The sequence below is a fragment of the Chionomys nivalis genome, chromosome 3, assembly GCF_950005125.1.
Source record: "Chionomys nivalis chromosome 3, mChiNiv1.1, whole genome shotgun sequence".
NCBI classification, from domain to species: Eukaryota; Metazoa; Chordata; class Mammalia; order Rodentia; family Cricetidae; genus Chionomys; species Chionomys nivalis.
In genome coordinates this window covers 87318350-87346200 of record NC_080088.1, presented here as the reverse complement: position 1 = coordinate 87346200, position 27851 = coordinate 87318350, and the positions used below count along the sequence as shown (strand labels likewise).

At 41.6% G+C, this 27851-nt stretch overlaps 2 protein-coding genes across 2 annotated transcripts; one reads left to right on the top strand and one right to left on the bottom strand.

Moving 5' to 3' along the window:
- LOC130870852 (cytochrome P450 3A25) lies at positions 1–27311 on the bottom strand. The gene is made up of 13 exons (XM_057763752.1): positions 27241–27311; positions 25519–25612; positions 21799–21851; positions 18891–18990; positions 15815–15928; positions 15483–15571; positions 15112–15260; positions 12378–12505; positions 10864–10930; positions 7418–7578; positions 4434–4660; positions 2155–2317; positions 1–96 (listed from the first exon to the last, which is right to left on the bottom strand). Exons 1-13 carry the CDS (start codon positions 27309–27311, stop codon positions 1–3), a joined length of 1512 nt encoding a protein of 503 aa, XP_057619735.1.
- Positions 13654–14567, top strand: LOC130870855 (60S ribosomal protein L6-like). The gene has a single exon (XM_057763762.1). It carries the CDS (start codon positions 13656–13658, stop codon positions 14535–14537), a length of 882 nt encoding a protein of 293 aa, XP_057619745.1. The 5' UTR covers positions 13654–13655; the 3' UTR covers positions 14538–14567.
- Positions 27312–27851: the final 540 nt, after the last annotated feature.

Below are 27851 nucleotides of genomic sequence, written 5' to 3'. Positions count from 1 at the left end.
TCATGCTCCAGTTATGGGTTTATCTCTTGACACAACCTTCAGGATGATGGGTTTTTCTGGTTGGAGAATTGGTTGACTGCTCAACTTTGGCGGGATCTGTAATAGTTCAACAATCACAGTGAGAAGCAATGGGTAACACACCAGCAATGATAGAAGCAAAGAGAACAGATACATTAAAGAACATGTTTTATATACATAAAAACACTATGTATCAGTATCCTATATCCTGAGTTTCTTATACCTAAATATTCACTGAGACTGAATGGGAAAAGCACTTATCTATCTTTTTAATCAGACAAGTATTAGTTGAGCACCTATTGTGTGTACAGAGCCAGGGAAAAGGTTATGTTGGTTTGTGTTATTTAGTGATTTAAATTTTAAGTCAAAAGGCCACGTTAAAAGTTTAGATTATTTCATAAACATAAAGAAAATGAATTAGAAGGCAATATAAAGTTAATTTTGCATTCATTGAAGTATAAGGTAATCCTGAGCCTATATCACAATTCTGTCCCTATGGAGTGACTCAATTATCAAAGTGCCTGGACACCAGCTTTGCTCATTCTGGTTGATGGTGGACAAGGACTCCAGGAAGCATCGGCCCTGGTTCTCTTAGCTTCTCAGGGTAATTTGAAAGGTAACCTTGAGTAATTCAATGTTTTCATATAATCATTTGCCTTAGTTTCTTCAGTCTTGAGGGGATGAGGAAGCATACAACATAGCTGTTTGCTCTTATTACAGGAAAGGAAAGAAAACTGTCATCAGAGAAGGGTGTCAGACTGTGGGTGACTGGAGCTTATCTGCTGTCCCAGAGTCTTGTTTGCTTCCAAGACAAATGCTCTGTCCATCTATTCATCTAAATAACCCACTGCACACATTTACAGGACAGCTACATTGCAACTGTAGGCTGCTTATATCCTCCTCAGCTCCCATGAAGAAAGACAATGGAACAGGAAAGCACTGCATTCTTCATGCATGTGTGTAAGAACTTAATTATCGGGCAGTGATTTACATAGCATGTTCATAGTCTTAGTCACCATTGTCTTCCTATGAGGAGACACCATGACCATGAGAGCTCTTATAAAAGAAAGGATTCAATTGGGGACATGCATAGTTTCAGAAGCTTGGTCCATTACCATCATGGTGGGGAACATGGCAGCAGGCACGGCAGCTGTAGTTCTGGAAAAGGAGCTGAGAACTACGTCTTGATCCACAAGCAGAGAGACTAGCAGCATTGGGCCTCGTGTGGGCTTTGTAATCCTCAAAAGCCATCCTTAGTGACACACATATCCTGTGTCACATCAGGGACTTTCAACTTTGGTTGTGAAGGAGACTAACCTGTATCTTTAAAAGCCACACTCTGGGTGAATCATTTCAACATGTCTGATATGACCAGACATTGTGAATGTTTAAGGCTCTTTAGCAGTTCTAAAGCACAGCCAGTGATTGGGAGCCCCTGACACCTGGAAACTTCTCTTAAGTCCTAATGACACCCACCAGTCACACATCATGATCAGGTCTTTATTATATGCTGTGTGTACAATATCTCTCCATCTCCAGTTAATTTGAATTCCATTTCAAGGAGATTTCATTCAGTCTTCCACTAATCTGCACTAACTCTAAATGAATTCCTTATTTGTGTTTTATTCAGATTCAGTTCAGTATGAAAGGACTCATATCAGACAACAAATACATTCTTTGTTACATGCGTTATTAAAATGTCAGTGAGCAGTGTGGTGGTTTGCATGAGAATGGCCCGCACAGGTGTATGTTTGAATACTTGGCCCCCCAGTTGCTTGGGAAGGATTAGGAAGAGTGGTCTTGTTGTAGGAGCTGTGTCACTGGGGGTGGGCTTTGAGGTTCCAGGAGACTGTGCCATTCATTTACAGTCTCCTCTCTCTCTCTCTCTCTCTCTCTCTCTCTCTCTCTCTCTCTCTCTCAACTCTCAGCTGTATCTGCTGCCATACCTTCACTCTGCCACCATAAACCTTAATCCTCTGGAACCATAAGCTAATTTAAGCACCTTTTAAGATATAAATTGTCTTAGTCATGGTGTTTTATCACAGCAACAGAAAAGTAACCAAGACAAGCAATTTATTTGTGTATGTAACACTGTAAGTTTTTTAAATAAAAGTTACTGAGAGTTTTCTGCCTCACCTGAGTTTCTTCACAAGGCTGGAGGGTGAAGTTCTGCAGGACGCTGATGACAGCCAGTTTCATGCTGATGAGGGCAAACCTCATGCCAAGGCAGTTCCTGGGTCCATTCCCAAAGGGCATGTACACATAAGGATCAGTGCTGCCCTTGTTCTCCTTGCTGAACCTGGAGACACAGTAGGGATGAAAACGAGGCTATGGAACATTGATCCAAAGATCTCTGTTTGGAGTCCTCACACCCTCAACCAGAGTGGTTCAGCATACATTTATGGACTTGAAACAGAACCCTTGCTGCAGGTGTCTGACAAAGGAATTGTGAGCTTTCACCCCAAACAGGCATTCTCTATCTTGTTGAGACAAGTGGAAATGAATGCTTTTTGAAAGAAAACACATCCTTAAACACAAAATATTCCATTCCAGATGGTGAAGTGTTCTATTCCGAAGGACATATTGGGATTGGCCAAACTGATGGCAAAGTAGTCTCCTGCCTCACACTTAGGAATGGGGAGACAAAAACTCTCTCTGTAACTATCGGAAATGCTAATCCCCTACCCCATTACTTCCTTTTCCTCTCATTACATTCCTTTTTTTGTAGCTTCCCCCATTTGTATTTTCCTTGTCCACTTCTTCCTCAGAATTGCTTTTGCTTTCCCCCACTCCCTCCACAGAATGGCTAAAGCCAATTATCTTTCTGGCTCACAGGATGAGGCTCTACTATAGCATCATGAATGACATCCAAGTCTACCTTCTCCACTAAGCTAAAAATATGTACTAAACATGTAGCCCTGAATTTATTGAAATTTGACTTTTCATTAATTGATTATATAAGTGAAAAGAAATTATTGTGAAAAAGTGACAAGAACAAGAATACTCGGTGTTTTAAAAACTGTTTTGTTAATTTGTAGGGGGAAAAGAGAGGTATTTACATATAAATGCTATGAAATAACAGGAGAGTGTGGACAAATTAGGCTGTGTGTGGACAGGGAGTTCACATAGGTGAACACGAGAAGTGTATTATATAATTGTATGGGAGTTGGGAGGTGGTTTAGGTAGTAAGGTACTTGTCCAGTAAGTGTGAGAGTCTGGGTTTGTTTCCCAGAAACTACACAGAAAGCTGGGCATGGTTGGGATATAGGAAGGGTGGATTCGGGAACAGCGAAGTATATATACTAACTAAGGGAGCCATCTTAGGGTTGGCAAGAGACTTGACTCTAGAGGGGTTCGCAGATGTCCAGGGAGATGTCCCCAGCTGGTACCTTGGGCAACTGAGGAGAGGGAACCTGAAATGACCCTATCCTATACTGATGAATATCTTACATATCACCTTAGAACCTGCATCTGGCGATGGATCGAGGTAGAGACAGAGACTTAATTTGGAGCAACGGTCTGAGCTCTTAAGGTCCAAATGAGGAGCAGAAGGAGGGAGAACATGAGCAAGGAAATCAGGACCACGAGGGATGCACCCACCCACTGTGACAGTGGAACTGATTTATTGGGAGCACACCAAGGCCAGCTGGTCTGGGACTGAATGAGCATGGGTTGAAACTGGACTCTCTGAGCATGGCGGACAATGAAGGCTGATGAGAAGCCAAGGACAATGGCACTAGGTTTCGATCCTAATACATGAACTGGCTTTGTGGGAGCTTGGCCTGCTTGGACGCTCACCTTCCTGGACGTAGATAGAAGACCTTCGTCTTCCCGCAGGGCAGGGAATTTGGACTGCTCTTCAGTGTCAAGAGGGAAGGGGGAATGGTGTGGGGGTAGGAGAAGAAGAGTGGGGATAGAGGGAGGGGAGTGGGGGAGGGGGCAATATTTGGGAGGAGGGGAGGGAAATGGGAAACGGGGAGCAGGTGGAAATTTTAATTAAAAAAGAATAAAAAAAAAGTCATATTCTGCAGATCTTTGAAATAAAAAAAAAAGAAAGCTGGGCATGGTGGGGTGTGTCTGTAATCCTAGCAGTGGCAAGATAGGAGGTGGAGATGAACAGATCCCTGGAATGTGCTGTCCAACTGCACACACATTTCACACATACATTTCACAGATGTAAAGGGGTACAAAATTACATATATATGCTTTTCTGTAAGAGAAATTATGGTGGTTTGAATAATAATGGCCCCTATACATTTGAATGCTTAGTCACTAAGGAATTGCACTATTTGAAAGGATTAGAAGGATTATTAGGTGTGGCCTTGTTGGAAGAATAGTGTCACTGGAAGTAGCTTTGAGATTTCAAAAGCTCATGCCAAGTCCAGGGTCTCTCTCTTCTTACAGAGTCTCCGTACCTTTCAGGGCGGAACTCCTCAGGCTCTGGCCAGTACTCAGGATCCCGATGAAGAGGATAGATTGGCATCATAACTATAGTCCCTTTGGGAATGAGCATTCCATTGATTTCCACATCCTTCTTTGAGACCCTCTCTAGCCTGTTAGCAATAGGGTACAATCTGAGAGTTTCATTCACTACCATGTCCAGGTACTCCATGTCCATCAGGGCATCATAGGTGACAGGTGCCTGGGAAGAGGAAACATGTTTGCAGATGAGGTTTGGAGTCATGTCATCTCAAATATATTAGAATCTCAAAGGGCTAACCTCGATTAGTAAAGCTTATCCTTAATCATTCTACTCTGATGATGACCTTCATCCTGATTATGGCCCATTAGGATGTGAAGCATAATTTTTAGCACAGGAGCCATTTGGGGCACTCCTCTATCCAGATCCCCTCATTATCATGCACTGATTTCTTTCCCATGTGAGCATATATAACCAACATCTTATGTCAGTTACACTCAGACATCTCCATAGATCATCAGTCTATACCGAGGAAATAAGTCATGGCAAGGAACAAACTCCTCACTCCTGGTCCAATGAGGCTAAAATTGACAATGCCACATCTTGGTAGCCCCTTTGAATATGGGATTAGTTCAGTGAAAGGTACCATAAAGGATTCTGGGTAAGATGACATACTTAGAAGCTGCTTCTGTGTGAGTTGGTTATAGATAAGATTTTGAAGGAGATATATATATATATATATATATTCTAGAGAAAGAAAGAGAAGAAGAACTTCTGCAACATACAAAGGAAGTGGCAGGACAGTTGAAAAGTATGAGGGAAAAATGGATTAACTCATGGAAAAGAAGCCAAGCTGAAGTTGGCTTCAGCTGCCCTTTGCCCTAACATAGGGAGGAAAGTAAGTCAGGGATACTTCAAAAGTTAAAGCAGGTGTTCTGATGGAAAGAAACTGGGGCCCTATCTACAAGAGAAGCTCCTAGCCCTCACAAGCCTAAAATCCAATTTGGGTCTGGGTGAGATAACAATTGTTTCTATGACACATTGAGAGTCCCATGGTCACTCAGTATGACTCAGAGAACTTACTGTTGCAAAATAGCCAGTCACTGGGGCCAGCCAATGGGGCACAACCACAGGACATGGATTCTTTAGGTGCTTCTAGGCTATATATAGGTGACAGTTAATACTATCTGGAACACACGCACACACACACGCCCTTAGTATATATCTAGAAGTCTCTAAACCAGCACACTACAGAGATGCTAGTCAACAGATATTTATTGTTGCACTCTTCACAGTAGCTAAGAAAAGGAACAAAACTTGATGTCCAGCTACAGGTGAATGAGGAAAGCAAATGTGGTACTTATGCAAAACAGAAAGTTTTTCAACCACAGAGATGAATGACACCATAAAATTTGCTGGAAACAGGTACAAGTCGAGATCTTAAGGTTAAGCAAGACAAACCAGACTCAGAAAGAATGCAGACAGAGGGAGGGAGGGATATATGAAATGAAGGCAGCTCTGCATACTCTTTAAGGGAAGGAAGAAGCCCGATAAGAGACATCAGGGAGGATGAGGGAGGGCAAAGTGGGAGAAGGATGGACATGTATCAATTTTAATGGCAGGTATATAAAAATGCCAGAATAAAACGCATTGCTTTGTGTGCTAACTTTTAAAAGGGTATACATTTTAAAATGTTTAAAGCATTTTCCAGTGGGGACCAAAGGTCACAGTTATTACCATCCTTGGTAACTGAATCAATGGATCAGTTGTTGCTTCAGGACCTGAGAGTGGCCCTGGAGGAGATGCATTCTGCACTACTCTGCTCAAATAGTCACACAAGACCTGGGTAACTTCACATTACCAAACCTTGCAGTTTGAGCAAAGAGATGAAGACAGTATGGGCATTATGGCTGTCATTTAGTGTGACATTCAAAAGACTATCCTGTAGATATTTAGAGTTTGGTTTAGGCTGCTAGTGATATGGATTAGGTGGTAAAGGAATTTGCTTACAAGTCTGATGGCCTGAACTGAAACTCCAGAGACCAAATTGTGGAAAGAGAGAGATGACTCTTGCAAGTTATTCTCTGACCTCCATACATGTGCTATGGTATGGACACTTATGCGCTCTCTCTCTCTCTCTCTCTCTCTCTCTCTCTCTCTCTCTCTCTCTCTCTCTCTTACACACACACACACACACACTCACACACAGAATGTGAATAATCAAAATAATTCATTAATAATATTTTTACTTAGGAGCTAGAGACACGAGCTCATCGTTGGCTCCTTCACCTCTAGCTGCACCACTGAGCGTATTCCCATACAGCTGGTGCTAGAACATTAGCTATCTGTGAGGGTTTGACCTGGAGACTTCCAAGAGGGTGAGAGAACCTGTCCAGCACACTGGCTGTAATACAAGCAAGGGTCATCAGACAGCACCGACTCTCAAACTATTAAAGTGACTCGAGTTAGCACTCAAGGCTTCAGAGAAGAAGTAGTCTGGTACACTATCAAAACCACAGAAAAGGAAAGAATCCCCTAGTTGGCCCACACATCCACATATATAAATGCCATGCTATTGGACTGGACAACAGAGCCATTGAGAGTAGTGTCAGGTGAGCCTGCACAGACCAGTGAAGGTCAGCCTACTAACAGACATAGCAGGGACAGCACCCCGAGGACATCAGCAGAAATAATTGTTCAGACACCTGAGGGACTATTGCTTCTTTTCAAGTGTCACACAGGTTTTCTTTGTGTCTCTTAGTATTATTGTCATAATAGATAAAGATACATCAGAGCCAGCACTATATTAAAGACTGCATATTTCTATAGGTTGCATTCATCTGCTATGTCCCTCCCTTTGTTTCTCTTAGTCTCTTGTTGGGTTATAGAACTATTGCATGACCCTCCATAAAAATTCTCATTGCATGTGCTTGTTAGTCCTTTACCCCTGCCCTCCCTCTCTGGGTACCATCCACTCACCTTATTAGGCAGAGCTCTGTCAATCTCATCCTGAAGTTTCTTCTGCACATCAGGGTGGGTGGCCAGCTCATACATGATGAAGGAAATGGATGTGCTTGTGGCATCATAGCCCGCAAAAATGAAAACAACAGTTTGTGCTGCCATTTCTAGATCAGAAAGAGCTAAAAGGAAAAAAAAAACATTGCAGATAAGGAAGATCAAAGCAGAACATCATAGTTGAGATGAGAAGAAATTCAAATGGCGCTCATTGTCTGGGGAAGAACAGAGAAAAGCAGAACAGGGTCATTGGTGCTGAGTTCCACTCTGCTGTCTTTCTGATATACCCGGGAAAGGTCAAATTATTTTTAAATATATTTTTATGGTTATGGGTGTTTTATCTGTACATATGTCTGTGTACCACATGCGTCCCTGGTATCCATGGAGGCAAGGAGAGGGCACCAGATACCTTGCGACTGGAATTACAAGTGACTTTGAGCTGCTGTGCAGGTGTTGTGAACTGAATCTAGGTCCTCTAGAAGAGCAGACAATGCTCTTAACTGATGAGCTGTCTCTCCAGTCCCAAGGTCAAATTATTTTTATTCAGGTTGAGCTAAGATCTATATTATTGGTGATGAAATATTAGGCCAAGGGGGCTGGAGAGATGGTTCAGTGGTTAAGAGCATTACTTGCTCTTCCAAAGGTCCTGAGTTCAAATTCCCAGCAACCACATGGTGGCTCACAACCATCTGTAATGAGGTCTGGTGCCCTCTTCTGGCCTGCAGGCATCATGCAGACAGAATATTGTATAAATAATAGATAGATAGATAGATAGATAGATAGATAGATAGATAGATAGATAATAGATATTTTTAAAAAAGGAAAAAAAGAAATATTAGGCCAAATTCATATCATCACAACTGGGCAATTTCAAGAGAAATAATTCTCTCTAACTTATACTATTATCATAGTGCGGAATGAAAACAAAAGTATTGTGGTACTTGACAGTGATTGACAACTTGACAAGATCTAGAATCACCTAGAAGATGAGCTTCCAGACATGGTGTTGTGATGTTATCTAGATTAACTTGCTTCCTGATAGGCCTGTATGGTTTATCTTTATTAGCTTAACTGACATGGAAAGTCCTATGTTGTTTCTAAGTGTTTATTTTCATTTTTATTTGTGTGAGTATGTGTGTGCACAGGCCAAACAATGGTGTCAGATCCCTGGAGCTGGAGTTACAAGTGAGCTGCGTATCATGGGCCTTGGCAAACAAGCTCAGATCCTCTGGAAGAGGAGCAAATATCCATGACTGCTGAGTCACCTTGTCACCATTCCATAAGCTAGCCTCCTGGGCTTAATAAAAAGGAGAGAGGAAGCCGAATACTGGAGTTCATGTTTCCTGACTATGGATGCGGTGTGACCAGCTGGCTCAAGTTTCTGCTGCCATGGCTATTCCACCATGATGGACCATACCTCCAAAGTTTGAGTCACGAAAAAAAAAAAAAAAAACCCTTCCTTAAATTGCTTCTGTCAATTATTTTGACAGAGGAATAATATAAATAACGAATTCAAATACTGTAGCTACCAGTAAAATATGGAATCCCTTTGCTACCCAAGAAAAATATTTAAGTGATTTTCATTAAAATATAGCTGTCAAATGTTTGTTTGTTATGTCAATGACTCAGAAAGAAAATTCAGGAATTTTCCCTCCAAACACCTTCAAGGGAGCTAAAGAGATGGTACAGTGGTTAAGAGTATTTGATGCTCTTGCAGAGGACCTGGATTTGATCCCATTCTTCACATGGCAGTTCAACATTGCCTATAACTCCAGTTCTAGGCAATCCAACGTCCTCTTTTGACATTCACAGGTACCAGCACACAAGTGGTGCATGTATATAAATATACATGCAAACTTTTATACATATAAACTAGACGTGAATTTTTAAAAAATAAGAATCCTTAAACACTTTAGAAGAGACTCAAAGAAGAACATGTGGCTACAGGGAAACTCCTGCTATTCAAATGTGGTCCATAGATCAGCAGCATCTAGGAGCTTATTAGAGGCACACAATTCCAAACCTCTGTAGTGGAGGGGTGTGGGTAGTATGGTGAATATTACATGCACTCACTGGAGTTTATTGGAGATCTTTAGTTTTCCTCTCAATTCTTCTATGATCAGAAATTGCTCTACAAATATTATTCTCTTATAGGAATCAAAAATTAAATAAGGGTTGGTAAGATGGCTTAGTGATTAAAGGTACTTGCTGAGCAAGTCAGATGAACTGAATTTGATTCCTGTATCCATGTAAGGTGGACAGAAAACCCTGACTCTACAAGTTACCCTGTGACCTCCACATACATAACATAACAGGTGTACTTCCTCATACCCCCACATAAATGATTAATAATAATAATAAATTTAAATTAAAGGGGTCTGGAGAGATGGTTTAGTGAGTAAGAGCTCCTTTTGTGCCAATGGAAGGTTCTGAGTTCAAATCACCAGAACTCACATAAATAGGTGACCATGTGTTCTTGCAACCCCATCAAGGAAGGGAAATGGAGCCAAGAGGGTCACTGGGGCTTTCTGGGTGCCAGGCTAGATCCACATGCATCTAGAGATCCTGTCCCAAATGAATAAGACAGAATGCCAACATTCTCCTCTGGTCTTTGTGAGCCCGTGTGCATGGGTATACACAGACACACACACAGACCACCATGACATAGAAAAGAGCCCTGAGTGAATTTGCATAAGAGAGTTCAATGCAAAGTAACTAGTGGTTAAAGGAAAGTACCAGGGAATTCGTGAGATCACAGTGATAGAAACAACTGAACAAAATTTAGATAACTGATAGAATTAAAAAAGTAAAGAAGAGGACATTCCTTTACATGAGGTAATGGCTGGTAAGCATAGAGTAAATGGTAGTAAAAAAGTCATTGTTCTGTAGCTATAGCAATAATAATAGTTTTCATCACAAAGTATTCACAGAGATAAGAAATCAGGGGGTTAAAAGAATGAAGAAGAGCAGCGTATATAGTTTCCCAGATGCTATTTACACAGAGCAGAATAAATCGCAGATGAAGCTGTTGAACACCATTGCACCACTCTCTGCCAGGGATTACCCTCATTGCTGGACAGTGCACTTTGATGGGGGCCTAGCTGCAAATTCCCGGCAGAGATACAGAATTAGTGGGATTGAATGGAAATGAGAATCAGACTCTTCTCTGACACATGACCCAGTACCAATGAGGACTTCCGGAAACAAAATGTATCTTTCTGGCAGCCCTACAGGCTCTGGTTCAGTGAACTTCTAGAAAGCTACCTTGGACCCCATAGATATCATCAATGTGCACATCTTTCTGAAATTTGTTAGAATTGCTTCCATCCTGGACCACCCCATGTATATGTTCTGATACCCTCTTCTCTCCGGGCTTCTTGAGTCACACACCATGAAGTATCCTGGGTTACCTTTCTGGGACTCTTCGCCTTTTGAGTTCTGAGTGTTCATCATTAGCTGAAGAAAATCCACTCGTGTCTGGAAACAGAAAGAGAAAAGTCAGTGATAAATATTTAGTTGAGAGGTCAGACTTGAAACAAGGGTTCAGAACTTCATCTCCTTTCTGAGAATATGACTACCTGAAGTCACAAGTATGGTTTGAGTTACCAATGAATAAAAGCATCTATGGGGGTGAGGAAATTGCTCAGTGGTTAAGAGCACTAAGTGCTCTTGCAGAGGACCTGGGTTCAGCTTCTAGTACCCACAAGGTGAATCACAACCACTTGAAACTACAGTTCCAGGGGGTCTCATGCCATCTTCTGGCCTCTGCAGAGACTGCACATGGCATACAGATGAACAAAGCGCCCATACAATTAAAAAATAAAGGAAAACTAAAGACTCTCTCAGCCTTGGAGAACAATACATTTCCTGTGAGAAATGCAGCTTTTGGTCTTTTTTCTCCTGATATGTTTCTCTGGCTTTTGAGCAGATTCCTGGCAAAAGAGCTGCTGGATCCTTCTCTCATCATGCTTGCTCAGGAAAGTCCCTGAACACCAACTCTCTCTGTTTTCTTACCACAGTACTCAACCAGCAGCACTTTTTTTTTTTATTAATTCTATCTCTACTCTCACTGCCAAGTTTGGGGTGAGCATCTCCTGACTGTCACACACTCTAGGCAGTACACAATGCCAAGTGTCATAACAGGTGCCCATCTCTGTAATCTCCAGACAACCTTTTTGTGGCCTCCAGGCTACATAGAACAGAGCCAGGTAAGCAGCCTGAAAATTGATTGTCCAGAGGAAGTATTTACCTACTGGGTGAGTGGCTTCTGGTCTCACCGCCAAGAAAATACCTATACACAAAGCAGGAGGTATTCAAATTTAACATAGGCCAATCTCCACCAGGTATGACCATACTTCTTTTGAAGAATATATCAAAATAAGAGGTTTAAAATTAAAAACATCCTTTTGATGATATAAACTTTAGGGGGAGAATAACAGTAGTAGATATATTTTCTAAGTATGAATTCTATTTTTAACTTCTTTCAATAAAGTCTGGTGGCAATATTTTTACTTAATTACTAATTATCTTAGAGCATAGTAAATTCACTCTTTTTGACAAATGTGAAACTGTTTCTCTCAATCATTCTCATATAGAATCACCCATCTTCTATCTTTTTCTTCTCCCTAAAATGTAAACATTGTCTTACCCTAATAGTTTTATTTATTTTTAAGAGAACCCAGAGTAAAGTACATTAGTCACACACTCACAGCCTGATACATGACCAAAGCCCGAGCATCATGACCATACCCTGAGCATCGTGACCAAACCCTGAGCATCGTGACCAAACCCTGAACATTGTGACCAAAACCTTAAGCATCATGACCAAACCCTGAACATTGTGACCAAAACCCCAAGCATCATGACCAAACCCTGAGCATCATGACCAAACCCTGAGCACCGTGAAAGCAGCATCAAAATTTACCTTCTGGTTTGAATCAAGGCGATTTTTCTTCATGGTTGCTACAAATTTTTTGAAAAAGTTCACTGATTGTCTTGGGAAAATGGAGAGACTTAGTAACTCATATATTGGAGTAAGGAATGGAAACAGAACTACAGAGAAAAAAATAAATGCAGAGAATAAGCGACCAAGGATTGTCCAACATCAACTGATATGTCTACAAGGCAATCTCTTTATTTAAGGCTCAGGGTAAATCATGTATGAGAGGGTAGAAAGGGTATAAAACCAAGAATATGAGAAGGTCTGCTATGAGATTGCATCTTCTAGACACAGCCTAGAAACTGGACCCATGAAATCTCAATAATAGTGTTATTTAGATAATATCTGTGCAATGATAACACTGGTTGACATGCCAATGTAGACAGGGAAATCCCACCAGTTCTTACTTCTAGATGAAGAGCCACAGGAAATTAATGACTATTGAGAGAAAGAATGATTTTTCCCCAAGGATGAGTCCCAGATAGATGATCCAATCCCAAGTAGTTAACCATAAGCACGTATATAAGAGCAACACTAAATGGATTCTGTAGGACATATACATGTGCATATATCTATATATAACCATTATAGTAATAAGGGAAGAGTCGTGGATTTAAGGAGTTGGAGACATGAGTGGAGTTAGGGGTACTAGAAATAAAGAAAATATATACTCATGTATAAAATTTTTATAAAATAAGAACTGTAAATAATCTCCCATAAAGTTGGACTCCTAAATGTACTCTAAGATGGCAATAATAAAAAATCATGAAGAAAAAAGTGAAGTTTCAGATGGAATGGTGCTGTAAGAACTCCTTCAGCCACTAGCCTTTAAGACACCAGCCCACTTAGGTGTGGCCTTTTTAGACTATAAATGCCTATGTGAGGCAAGCATTCACTCTCTCTCCCGACTTCTGGATTCAGCTCCTGTTCCCTGTTTGTGCAGAGGACTATGATCTGTGAGTCTACCCCTAAATAAATAACCCTTTAGTATACGCAGTTCTGAGCTAATGTGGGATTAATTTGTAAATTCCATTTGGCACCCAACGTGGGTGAAATTTGGAGAAAATGGAACCCTTCTGAACTACTGGCAGCAAAACAAACAAAAAGTCCTGAAAAAATTTCAGTTCCCCACCAAATCAGGAAAAAAAAATTCCTCTATAATTCATTAATCCCACACCAATTTCCTACTCAAAAACCATGAAAAAATGTTCAGTCATCAGATGGTTCAGAATATGATTGAACATCTCTTTCCCATCTTGCAAGATGGCGGGTGAAAAAGCCGAGAAACCTGATACAAAAGAGAAGAAACCTGCAGCCAAGAAGGGTGGCGGTGATGCCCCTGCCGCTGGTGCAGCCAAAAATGGTAACCCTAAGGCTAAAAAGCTCAAGAAGGGGAAGCCCCATTGCAGCCGCAATCCAGTCCTTGTTAGAGGGATTGGCAGGTACTCCCGATCTGCTATGTATTCCAGAAAGGCCATGTACAAAAGGAAATACACAGCTGCAAAAACCAAGGTTGAAAAGAAGAAGAAAAAGGAAAAGGTCCTTGCCACTGTCACAAAACCAGTTGGTGGTGACAAGAATGGTGGTACCCGGGTGGTTAAGCTTCGAAAAATGCCCAGGTATTATCCTACCGAAGATGTGCCTCGGAAGCTGCTGAGCCATGGCAAAAAGCCCTTCAGTCAGCACGTGAGACGCCTGCGTGCCAGCATCACTCCTGGGACTGTCCTCATCATCCTTACTGGGCGCCACAGGGGCAAGAGAGTGGTTTTCCTGAAGCAGCTGGGCAGTGGTTTACTGCTTGTGACAGGACCTCTTGCCCTCAACAGAGTTCCTTTGAGAAGAACGCATCAGAAATTTGTCATCGCCACCTCTACAAAAGTTGATATCAGCACAGTTAAAATCCCCAAACACCTGACTGATGCTTACTTCAAGAAAAAGCAGCTGCGTAAGCCCAGGCATCAGGAGGGCGAGATCTTTGACACAGAGAAGGAGAAATACGAGATTACAGAGCTGCGCAAGGCTGATCAGAAAGCGGTGGACTCGCAGATTCTGCCAAAGATCAAAGCTGTTCCTCAGCTGCAGGGCTACCTGCGCTCTCAGTTTTCTCTGACGAACGGGATGTATCCTCACAAACTGGTTTTCTAAATTGCTGACGACCTAATTAAACAGCTTTATGTGTAAAAAAAAAAAAAAAAGAATATGATTGAACATAGGAGTGGCAACAAATGATCTGCTGAATATAGGATGTTAAATGATAGAAACTAGTTGCCAAATTCCATATACTCTAAAAAAATATTTGTATTGTGTTTTAATGTTATGCTCAGAATAGGCAATTTTACAGGAACAGACAGCTAATGGAACTTTTCTTATGGTGCAGAGGAATGGAAGATGAGAATGAAAAGGTGTAATTTTGCTTGGACAACACACTTCCTGGTTGACAAGGGTGATGGTTTCTTGTCCCTTTGGTGAACAAAAATTGAATTATACATTTTAAATAGTTGAACTTTTTACATGTGAACTATATCTCAATTATGGTGTTATTTTGATTGGTGTGTGGGAGAGAGGAATAAAAAGAAAGAAGCCGGGTGGTGGTGGTACACACCTTTAATCCCAGCACTCGGGGAGACAGAGGCAGGCAAATTATGGGTGAGTTCAAGGCCAGCCTGGTCTACAGAAGGAGATCCAGGACAAAAAAAGAGAAAAGAAATAGTGTACATACATATGGAGAGAAGAAATGGATCAAAAACTGAAAACTTTAAGAGCTTCTTGGCTTTCTGTACAAATGGATCTTGTGGGTTGTTGAGGGAATCAACGTTCACTCCAAATGATGTGCCAGTGATCACATCCATGCTATAAGCTCCAAGGATGCTGAGTAGAGAGAGAGAGATGGAAATCAACATCTACATCTGAGGCAGCTCTTCCTTCTGAGCTACCCAGGCAGGGAGCCACACAGTCAGAATCTCCTGCTGCATTGGCAGTGAAGTCAAGGTTTCTATAACACACATGCCTGTGGTTGGTTGCAGATGTCATTTTCCTATAGTTGAGGGGATGCTAAGTTCTTTCAGTGCTATCAACCACATCACCACTTACTCTTTCATGGTGACGGGCTTCCCTTTCTCTTCTTCTCTTCTCAAGTTTTTCACCAACGTATGTCCATACTCTCCAATGATGGGAAACATCTAAGCATAAAACACAACATTTGTAGCTAAATGTGGAAAGTCAGATACTAGAAAGACAACTTGTTCCCAGTAACAAAGCAATGAGTCAGACGTTACAGTGGATTTTATAATGGATTCTCTGGGTATGAAAATGAAAGACCATCTTATAGGAACTGTAATGCAGAGGACCGACCCTTGGAAAAGGACTACGGGCTAGTTTTCTACCTGTCCCTAAATTTCAGTAAATTCCCTCTCCATCATCACCTGCTTGAGTTTTCCACTGGTGAATGTTGGAGACAGCAGTGTTCGAAGTCTCTTCCATTCTTCATCCTCGGATATACTGATGGCCTTTTTCATAAGTCCCACTGGCCCAAAAGACTAGAGTTCAAACAGAAAGCATATTTATCGTATTAAAGTTATGGTAATCTTCACAATTCTATAAAGTTGGTTAACCAAGCATAATTTGCTTAACAAATATTTCTGACTGTTAAATGTCTGGACATTACTAAATGTTCAACAATCTTATTTAATTTGTCTGTAATTCCTATTTGTGGAGGTAACACCATACACCAGGCATTGCTTCACATCTTTCTGTGACTGTCTCACTTTAAATGAAAGTCACCCTCACAGAATACACAAGAACAGATAGGACAGACCTACAGCATCCTTCAAAGCTATGCAGACAAAAATGGATTAGTGACAGACAGCAACTGACCTTGGCAATGTTTTAGCTCAGGTCAGTTTCTCTTCGACATCTGTCAACAGTACAAACAATTGGACGCTTTGAAGCTGAGTTCTTAAAAAAGTTATAGATGCTATAAAATATTTATTTGATATTTCAAGAAATAATGCCATGGGATAGAAATTGTTTTATCTTAATTTCCTATATAAGAGCATGAGGAAAAATACTTCTATCCTCTGTTAGAAATGTTCTTCAACCATGTATATCTATGAATATTGGATCAATGGAACACACACACAGTTTTTTTGCCGTTGTTTTGTTTTACGCCAGAGTCTCACTATGTAGCTCTGTCTGTCCTGTAACTCATTATGTAGACCAGGTTGGCCTTGAACTTACAGAGATCCTCCTGCCTTTGCGTCTCAAGCACTGAAATTAAAGGCATGCATTGCCACACCTGGCTCCCAGAACTGTAATTTGTGCTAATAGGGACACTCCCAATGTTCTTTCATGACAAAAGTCTAGGATAGCACATGCACACAGACTTCTTCCTCTTCATGATATAGGATGATACAAAATTCTTCAATTAACTTCACACTTAATGGTGAAATTCTGAATGTTTCATCCATTGATCTGTAGCAACTTTATAAAGTCTGCTGTGTCAGCCTGGTCTACATAGTGAGTTCTAGTACAGCCAGAACTATACAGAGAAACCATGCCTCAAAAAAACAAAATAGTCTACCATTTCCTCTGTCATTCAGTACCACCCTAGAAGTACCAACTAATGCAACAATGCTAGAAAGGATATGGATTCCAAAGTAATAACAAAGTTATTCTTATGTTCAGGTAACATAATTGTCTGTGTACAACATATCATATAACTCACAGAAAAAAATCTTAGGAATAATAATGAGTTTGGCAATTATTCTATGATACAACAGCAATTTAAAATCAATTGTGTTTGTACTTAACTGCAATTATACTGAAAAAAAATTCAAGAATAATACATGATTGTCAACCATGCCCAGACATATTATAAGTCATTTATACTTAAAATATTAGTATAACAAAATATGTACAAGTCTTTCAGTTCAAAGAAAATTTCCATGTAGCAATCAAAATAAATCTAAAAGTGTATAGCAAGCAATAGTCATGTATTAGAAGATTGAACACAGAAAATGTTTACTGTCCCATGGCAACTTCAAATTTTTAACAAACTGAGATCATTATCAATATAGACAAGCTTGGTCTGATTGGCTAGAAAGATAAAGGGCCAATAATATTTCTAAAAACTCTAGAAATATTTGGTAGAATGAGTCCACATGATGTAAGTATTCAATTCTCAAGAAGGTGTGGCCCTAGAGTATAAAAAGACATTGTGCTCAAGGGATGAAAATAAAGCATGAGAAAAGGTCCTATACAAATATAGTTAAATATGTGTAGATTTATTTATTTTTATATTTTTATTTAAAATTATTTATATTTTATATTTTTTGTGTGTGCTTATCTGTATGTGTGTTTTTACACCACATGTGTGCAGTGACTTCAGATACCAGGAGACAGCATTAGATCTCTGGAACTTGAGTTACATATGGTTGGGAGCTATCATGTGGGTTCTGGGAATTGAATTGTAGTCTTAACCACTAAGTGATTTCTTCAGTCCCTGAATAAGCTTTGATAATTCTTTAGAAAGAATTCTATGGAGGGAACAGTTTGCCTCAGAAAACAGGTAAAGGACTGGACATGGATGGTGCAGCATGAAACTTTACCTGAGTTCCATACTTTATATTCCAAATTCCAAACACATCATAGATAAGTAATGTAAAGTATGAAACGATAGGCACATGTTGTTTAAAAAGATAAGGCATGCCTGAGGATGGAGCTCAGTTGCCAGCGTGCTTGCCTAGTATGCATAACATATTGTGCTTGATCCTCAGAGCTGCATACGCCAACTAGAGTGGCACAAGCCCACAACAGCAGCACTTGAGAGGTTGAAAGTTGAGGCAGGGACATATGAAACCTTATTAAAAGAAGACCGCTGAACAAAATATAATCAGACTTGACCCCAAAAGCACAACCATGAAAAGAAAAATGGATGAGACTTCACAAGGAAAAGACAGGTGATCCATGACCACTATAACATACTTGCTAGGGAAAAAAATCTTTGCATCATTAAACAAATGGTCCACAGCATAAACAAATGTAACACATCTTAAGCCATTATTCTACAAAAGTGGATAATTGTGGTGGTTTGAACAGCAATGGTCCTCATAGGCTCATAGCTTTGAATGCTTGGTCATTAAGGAATGGTGCTGCTTGACAGGGATTAGGAGGTGTGGCTTTGTTGGAAGAGGTGTGTCACAAAGGGTGAGATCTGTGGTTTCAGAAGCCCAAACTAGGCCCAGTGTTTCCTTCTTCTTACTGTCTGTCAATCTGGATGTAGAACTTTCAGCTACCTCTCCAGTACTGTGTCTGCATGCATGCTGCTGTACTTCCCATCATGATGACAATGGACTAAACCTCTGAAACTGTAAGCCAGCCCCAATTAAATGTTTTATTTACTAAGAGTTGTCATGGTCATGATGTCTATTCACAGCAATAAAACATTATTAAAATGAAGACAATAGTAAAGATTTATATTTTTTCAAAAAGGACACCTACCCGACGGTTTGTAAAGACTGAGTAGCATTCTTTCACCAGCACTGTTTTGATGATCTCTGGATCCGTGATAGCTAGCACAGGCTGTTGACCATCATATAACCTGAGGTGGGAAAAGAGGTGGATTGAACCTCAGAAGTCAGATTCTGCACCTGGATTTACACCTGGGATGCCAGACTCCACCCCCGAGGCTGCACAGGCCATACCCCAAGCTCTATAAAGCACAGTAACCTGAACTCCTACTTTAAATTCTGACTATAGAAGCCACTGGAGTCTTGTGAAATGAAGGGTAGTGTGGCTAAAGCAGGGAAGAGACACTTAGGATGAAAACAGCTTTTCAAAGACGTTCTTATTAAGAATAAACACTGGTACATCAGTTTAGGCTAGGCAAATATACATGGTTATTGCCAATACCATTCTTTCGTGTTTAAATAGTTCAGTATCTCTGTTGGGCATGCGGCTCAGTGGTAGAACCCTTGTCTGTCAAGTGTGTGGCTCTGGGTTTGACACCCCAAGAGATAAAAACAATTCAGAAAAAACGAATAAATGCTTCTGAAGTCAAAACAGAGTGTATCAGAGGAAACTAATCATGGTTCCTAATAATGTTGCAGGAACAGCTGTTTGGGGCCACCAGAGGGCAGCACAGCCTGTGCTTAGCATTGAATCACACGGTCTCTAAAGACTGCATCACCTCAGAAGATCCTGTAGCCTATGGTTTCTGGGGATGGTTGAGAGGAGATGAAGAGGCAGAGGCTCCTCCCACTAACCTGTGTCTCACAGCACTTCCTCCAAGCCTCTGACAGGGAAGGGCTTTGTCACAAGCTCAGCCACTCAGCAAAACTGCTGAAGGCTTAACTTTGAAGGAGTAAAGAGTGGCTTAAACATTCCCTTCATTTCTTCTTCAATGTCAACAGAATTAAATGGACAGGAAATATCTAGCAAAAGTTCTTATCTTGAAATTAATGATGGACCAAAATCAAAATAGTGATACAGACGCCCCACATAAGGTTGAGCAATCTGGAGTCTCTTGTCTGCATATTGACCAGTGTGGGCCTCTATGTCAGTCATGACCTATTGAAGCAAGGAGCTCTGCTGATGAGCACTGAGAGGCAAACCAATCTCTGGGCCTGCAGACAAGTCATCTGGAGTACATTCAGCACTATGTCTAGTTTGCATAGTGATAGTAGCAGATCCTTCTTCTAAGGCTCAGGGATGATAGCAGAAGAGGTGTAGAAAGATTCTAAGAGCTTGAGGCAGAATACAACAAGGAAATTGTCTTCTGTACTCATATGCAGTGGTTGTGACAGCATGCACAAGTACTTCTTAAAGTCAGGCCAGAAAAAAAGTCCCAGCATAGAGAAGGGAGGTGGGCCGGAAGTCCCATCCCTAGCTGACAAGCCATTGGTGATGGCCAGAAGACCATTCCCATTTCCTCACCTCCAATCCCTACCATCACTATTCCCCTCCAATTTCATGTGCTTTTTCTTTTTTTCTAACCTACTCTATCTACTTAATACTGCCAGTGTGTTGATGTGCGTAGGGTCATCTATTGGAGCATGGGGTAGTCATTCAGGGGCCCCATCCTTGTTTTCTTATCAGCCATGCTTTGCCAACTTCTCAGCTAGGGGTGGGACTTCATGCCCATGTCCCCCCACCATGCTGGGATTTTGTCTAACTTGATCTTGTGTGGCTAGACCAGTCACAGGCCCAAAATGGACAATAACAAACCAACTTCCAAAAGTCTTTTTACACCTATAGATTAGCACAGGTCTCAACCCTCATTAGAGAAGCTTCTTTTAGCACAGTGGTTCTCAACTTGTGGGTTGTGACCATCAGAAAATACATATTTTCAGTGATCTTAGGAACTGAAATACCACTCAGTAGCAAAATTTAAGTTATAAAGTAGCAACAAAAATAAACTTATGTTCCTAAGACAATCAGAAATATTTATTCTCTGATGGCCATGACTCAACAGTTGAGAACTGCTGCTTTAGCAGAAGATGGTGACTAGCATCTAGTCAACATGAATAAAATAAGACTGTGGTGTGCTTGCTCCTAAATGGGACATCTCTGTCACACCCTCTCTTAGTCAGGGTTATTATTGCCGTAATGAAACACTATGACCCAAACAAGTTAAGGAGGAAGGGGTCTATTTGGTTTACAGTTTCATGCTATCGCTCATCACTGAAGGAAGTCAGGACAGGAACTCACACAGGGCAGGGTTTTGGAGGTAGGAGCTGTTGCAGAAACCATGGAGGGGTGCTGCTTATTGGCTTTCTCCTCATGCCTTGTTCAGCCTCCCTTCTTATGGAACCCAGGACCACCAAGCCAGAGGTGGCACCACCTATAATGGACTGGGTCCTCATATATCAATAACTAATTAAGAAAATGCTCTACAACTGAATATTGTGGATGCATTTTCTTAACTAAGGTTCCCTTCTTTCAGATGACTTTACTTGTATCAAGTTGCTACAAAACTAGCCAGCACATCCTCCTCCTCCAAGGCTCAGGCATCATCCTGGAAGATGGGGTTGGAAGAACTATAAGAGCTGGAGGCTGCGAATGACCCCCATGAAACTGTTTTCTAGATCCAACAATGCAATTCCGCATTTGAACTGACACTACCATGACTGCATACATAGGACTTTCTATTTTTAAAAATAGACTTGATGTATGAGAAGGAAGAGGCAATGAGCTGTTCCCAAGAGTCACAAAATCCCAGAGGGTGTCATGGCAGACAACACTCTCAACTGAATTCACACTGTTCAACTTGATGCCTGTGATATGTATCATCTTTATCAGAACAAACCTTCAAAGGTTTTACCCCAAGAACTGTGTCCTGACAGTGTCCTCCCATGGGAGTTGTGTTATCCTAACAAGTATTCTGAAAGGCCAATTTCAGAAGACTCACCCCCATGTTTTCCCATACTTCTTATAGCAATATTCATCAAATTTCCATGTACCCTGGGAAGAGAAGTAAAATGAAATTCGTTATTTTTCTGTTACCTACTAACCCTTCCTAACTAGGGCACAAATGACTCAAGTCTCATGCAATCGGGCTGCTGGTCTCATTGGCAATCAGATGCAAGTTATCATTAGAGATATCTGAAGGGATGGGTAGACTAGAGGAGTTGTCTGGAATAACGAGTTTAAGCTGTTCTTGCACTTTCTCGGGGGTTTAGAACACTATAGTAATAAAAATGGGACATGGAGCCTATAGTTCATGATCCTACAGAAGCTAAGTTATAAAAGAAAAACATATATGGACCCACCTGGGGGTTGGAGACAGACAGGGTAACCTGACAGGATTGGGAGCATGGGAGGGGGTTAGAGGGATGGAAGGTTGAGGAGAGCTTGGGGGGATGGGATGGTCAAGATGGAGGGGGGACAGATATGACAGCAGGGAGAGAGAGATCTTGATTGGGGGAGCCATTGTGGGATTGGCAGGAAGCCTGGCTCTGGAGAGGTTCCCAGGAGTCCACAGGTATGGCCCCAGCTAAGACCCTAGGCAATAGGGAAGAGTGTGCCCAAACTGACATTGCCCTGTATTCAGATTGATGATTATCTTAAATACCACGATAGAAACTTCATCTAGCAACAGATGGAAACAGAGGCAGAGTCCTACATCGGAGCACTGGACTAAGCTACAGCTGAAGAGTGGAAAGAATGAGAATATGAGCAAAGAGGTCAAGACCATGATGGGGTCATTCACTAAAGCAGTTTGCCTGAGCTAATGGGAGCTCACCAACTCCAGCGGGACTAGGAAAAAATAAGCATAGGACCAAGCTAGTCCCTCTGAATGTGGTTGACAGTTGTATGACTGAGGGGCCACTGGCAGTGGTACTGGGATTTGTCTTTGCTGCATGTACTGGCTTTTTTGGGATCCTATTCTCTTTCGATGTATACCTTGCTCAGCCTGGATGTAGTGGGGAGGGCCTTGGATCGTCCACAGGGCAGGGTGCCTTGTCCTCTCTTAGAATTGGAGGGGGTGGGGTAGGAGGGTGGGTAGAGGGAATGGGAGGAGGGGAGGAAGTGGGAATTTGGATTGGTATTTTTTTTTAAATCTAATAAAAACAAGAAAAGAAAAAAAGATGCAATAAACAAAAACAAAACTAAACAAAAAAAGAACATTAGTTACTCTTTCAGAGGACCTAAGTTAAATTCCCAGCCATCTGTAATTCCAGTTCTAGGGATCTGAGATCCTCTTCTGGCCTCCTCAGGTAGTGCACAGATGGTATACAGGCAGACATCAGGAAACACTCATACACATCTAAAAATAAAGCAAGAGCGTGACACATGCCTGCAAATCCTAGTATTCCAGAGGTGGAGGCAGGAGTATCACAAATTTGATAGTTGGCATGGGCTGTGCAGTGATATTTGATACCTACAGCTATAAAATAAATAAATAAGCAGATAGATAAATAAATACAGAAATGGGGAAACACCTCTAGAAAGAGGTGAAAAAGAAACAATACAGAAGGTGTCAATGTGAGTGAATGAGTGGAGACTATGGAAATCACAGACAAATGGAGATGCCCTTTCTACAGGAGGGCAGAGTAAAGGAAACTCACTGGGTCTCATTTTTCAGTACTACAGATGAGAAATGAAGGCTTCCTATCACTGAGGTACAGCTATGATGTAGTGCGATGGGCACAGCACCTGCCAAGCTCTCCCAAAGCCCTGGTTTGCATCTTTGGAGACTTGTCGTGGCTACCCCTGCACTTAATCCCGGCACTTGGGGGGTGGAGACAAGAGGATCAGAAATTCAAGTCATCCTACCTTACATAGTGAGTTTCAGGCCAAGCCGTGGTTACGTGAGACCTCATAAGGAAATAAAAGAAGTTTCACTATAGCAAGTGTGGTCTAGCTTTTGGGGGAATGTCTATTAGAGAGTTCACCTGGAAAGGCTGGAGTCACAGGTGCATGCTTGAAGGCCTGGCTTTACCTCTCACTTTTTCTCTCAGGAGTATTCCTTCCCACAGGATATACACATGCAATCTTATGTGAAGAATGAAGCGATGGGAATCCATGAAGTGAGGGAGGCCTCATTTAGCATTCAGGCCTGTAGTAAGTTTCTAGCTATAAAATGTAGAATCTGACAGACAACTGGAGTCTTTGGGGGCATAGAATCTTAGCAGAGAGCAGCCCACATGCGCTTGGAAGTTGATCTCATTACTTTCTGGCCAGGCTTCAGCCTCAGGCCAGGGTTAGACCAGGCTATTCACAAGAATCAGTCACTCATAGTAGATGGTACCAAATTTTTGGTAATTGTTGCTAAATCATCTTTCATATGGTGATTCCATGAAGTAAGTTCACCTTTACATAGAAAAGCAAAATTTGCTGTGGTATCTGAGGGTGGAAAACAAGCACCATTTTGTCTCAGTTGCAACCACATCCTGCTCAGACTGACCTTCAGGATGCTGCCTTGAAGAAAAAGCAGCAATACAGAACACTATTATTCTGTCAAATCCCCAAAGATGGCCTGGGTACTAAAGCCTGCATGGAGCCATTGAAGTAACTGCAGGGGACTTAGCAGTCCCTGAGAGGTTTCTGGTAAGGGGGAGTTCCCTGTAGTCAATACACAGACAACCTGATCCACGGATGCTGCAGAGCTGTCCAGCAGGAAGAAAACAAATGCTGCTCCAGAGTCGGATGTGAAGTCTAGTCTAGTGCACACAGGCTGGCGCAGCGCTACTGTGACCAGGCATGGTTTCCCATGAGTGCTGGCTTAGGAACGTGTGCCTTCCTGGAGGCTCCACTGAGGAAAACCCTAGACTCCTGCTGCTCCTTACAACCTGTGTGTGAAGTCCTGAACACCAGGCTCTAACTGTGGTCACAATTTTCTAACCAAAGCAAGTTGGAAGTTTTAAGCAATGTCAGCAAACCCTAAAAAGGAAGCCTGAGCACTCTCCTGGTTGGACACAGAGTTTCCAGTGGTCTGACACCCCAGAACTTCCTCCCAAGGACTGGCATTTCCATCTATGGAAGTGATCCATAAATGGATGCATAAGAAGTTGTAGTTGGGCTGAGTGTGTTGGTACATGCTTTTACTCCCAGCACTTGGGAGGCAGAGGCAGGAGGATCTTTAAGAGTTCAAAGTCAGTCTGATCGACATACAGTTCCAAACCAAGTTGGCTACATAGTAAGACCCTGTCTCCAAAAAGGCCCCAGAAATAGCTCTGCAGTTGAAAGAACTGGCTGCTCTAGCAGAGGAACCAAGTTTAGTTCCCAACACCCACATGGTGGTTTATAACCATCTGTAACTCCAGTTCTAGGAGACCTGATACCTTCTTTGGACCTCTGCAGGCACTAGGCTCACATGTGGTGCACAGATGTAAGTGCACACAAATACTCATAATCCAAAAAGAAAATAGATAAATCTAATTTTAGAAGGAATTGCAACTCTAAGAAATGATAAAGAAGCCAGGTAGTAGCTGCAGTGGTGCATACCACCTTTAATTCCAGCACTTGAGGGGCAGTGGCAGGTGGATCTCTGTGAGTTTGAGACCAGCCTGGTCTATAGAGTGCATTCCAAGACAGTCAGACAGTCGGGGCTGCTGCACAGAGAAACCCTGCCATGAAATACCAAAAGCGGAAAAGAAATGAATGGAAAAATTTAAACACTACTCACTTCACGATAGGAAAGAATGTTGCCAAATAAAGGCAGAGGTTTTGGTCCAGGAATTCCAAGTTTCTTAAAAAGCCCATGAGAATAGGTCCCATATCTGTAAAGTAACAGAGAAATCCAAGTTGTTGGGATTGCCATTGTGACTTTACACAGGTGGACATGTGTCAGTCATTGACTAAAGAGTTGCAAGAATCAAACCCCTGAAGTATCATCTAGGCAACAAATAACAGTAAAAACATAAACAACTACAATCCCAAAAGCTGAATGGCCAAAAGCTAGGAAGGATTTTTAGGGCAGAGAGAACACTGGAAAGAAAAAGGGTAGAGATGAAGAGAGTTGGCAACCAGACAGAGAGCAAGCAGCAGGGGGAGTGTAGAGTAAAGGTAATAAAGCCTTGAGGGAAACAATGTAGATTGATAAAAATGGGTTAATTTAAATTGTAAGAGCTAGCTATCAACTGAGCTTTCTGAATTAATAATAAGTCTCTGTGTTGTTATTTGGGAGCTGGCAGGTGGGACAGAAAAATCTGCCTACAGAGCACCTCATCAAGACCTGATTAGCAACTGGGATTCTTCTCTCAAGATTGTGCTGGATGCCTTTCACTATTAACAAATAAACAATAAATCAAAGAAAACAACAACAAAAGCTTTTAGTGTTAAGTGGTTTCCATATTGCAGGGTTGAAACACGGGTTATAGGAAGGAATTGTGTTCCAAATAAGGACCAGAGAAGAGAAGAACAGATGTTGGCCTTTCTACAAGAGCTTGGGTATTGTGCAAATTAGGTTTTTTGTTTGTTTACTTGTTTGTTTGTTTCTTTTATATTAACTTGACTCAAGCTAGAGTCATCTGGGAAGAGGCAACCTTAAATGAGAGATTGCCTCTGTCAGATTGACCTGTGGGCAAGTCGTGGGGCATTTTCTTGATTAATGATTGATGTAGAAGGCTTGAGTTCACTATGGTGTCCTTGGTTCCTGGGTTGTAAAAAAGCTGGCTGAGTGAACCATGGGGAACACACCCATATGCAGTGTTCCTCCATGGCTTATGCTTCAGTTCCTGCCTTCAGGTTCCTTCCTTGGCTTCCCTTCTTGATGAACTGTAAGCTGTTATGTGAAACAAACCCTTTCCTTTTCAATTTGCTTTTGGACATGGATGGTATTTATCACAACAGTAGAAAGAAAATTAGAACAGAGGCACTGTGTGACTTTGTGTAAACCAGGTTGGAAGGTGTGACAGATGAGAAAAAGAAACACCCACATCCATAGAGCACCCGTCATATACACATCACGTAAGCTGACAAAAGAGAGAAGGAAAAGAAAATGAGGGAAAAAACACCTAAACAAACAGGCTGTTGGAGTCTCAAATCCTTGGAAAAGCCATGACTGCTAATGTATGTTAATAAGAAGCAACATAGGGAGAAAGGGCTTATTTTCCTGACAGTTCTGCATTGCAGTCTATTGTATCTGGGAAGTCAAGACAGAAACTCGAGTATCAAATACAGCTAAGAGCACAGAGAGAATAGACAAAACCCTCCGAGCAATAAGATTAGATAGAGTTCTGAGTGGGAGCTCATAGGATGGTCAACGATGATAGGAACTACCTAAGTGCTGATTTGCCACTTCCCCTCCATGATCTCTTTGGCTGTTTCAACAGGAAAATGAAATGGTACCCTGGATATTACACCAAATCCAGTTACAGGTAGGGGAGGAGCCTGGACAGCTACTCACATGTAGACAAGCACCAGGCTGGTAGCCAACAGCACCAAGGTTTCTGTGGAAAGGTTGGGGATGAGCTCCATCTCAGCTCTCCTTCAGTAGTTCTGGCTCCAAGATTCCCTCCCAACTGAGAGTCTTGCTGTGGCCAGCTGAGATCCAGTGAGGCTAGTCTACAGGGTTTAATGCTCTGGGAAAGGAGGAGGTGTCGGGGCTGCAGCCAGTAGATGAGCCACTTGCACATTGCCTGAACTTGGAGGTGTGGTCTGTCCACATGGCACTGTGAAAATGTCAAAGTTCATAAATTTCCCTGCTCTGACCTTTGAGTTTGCATTCTGTGTTTATTTGTTTTTTCAGAAGCTCAAATCCATTGGTACTGCTCTCTTCTAATTTGCAATTGTGTCCGTGGCTGTTCTAATTCCAAAACACATTAAGTCCACACAGTTAAACTGTAGATACTGATCTTTGCCTATGCAAGGCCTTCTTCCTTTAAGGTCCCCATGTGTCCCTGAAGATGTGAAACCCACAACTGAAAACCACTTCCCATTCTCCACTCCTTTGTTCCTTGGCACAAAATTCCATTGTTTTTCCCTGTACTCTTACATTTATTTTCTCTTTATGACGTT

Bases quoted from the DNA above. Each gene is read 5' to 3' on its own strand.
- LOC130870855 (XM_057763762.1), top strand. From the start codon at position 13,656: ATGGCGGGTGAAAAAGCCGAGAAACCTGATACAAAAGAGAAGAAACCT.
- LOC130870852 (XM_057763752.1), bottom strand. From the start codon at position 27,311: ATGGAGCTCATCCCCAACCTTTCCACAGAAACCTTGGTGCTGTTGGCT. The intron at 4,661-7,417 runs GTGAGTGGATGG...TCCTCTTCCCAG, and splicing joins ACAGAGCTCTGCCTAATAAG to GCACCTGTCACCTATGATGC. The intron at 2,318-4,433 runs GTACGGAGACTC...CTGTGTCTCCAG, and splicing joins GAGGAGTTCCGCCCTGAAAG to GTTCAGCAAGGAGAACAAGG.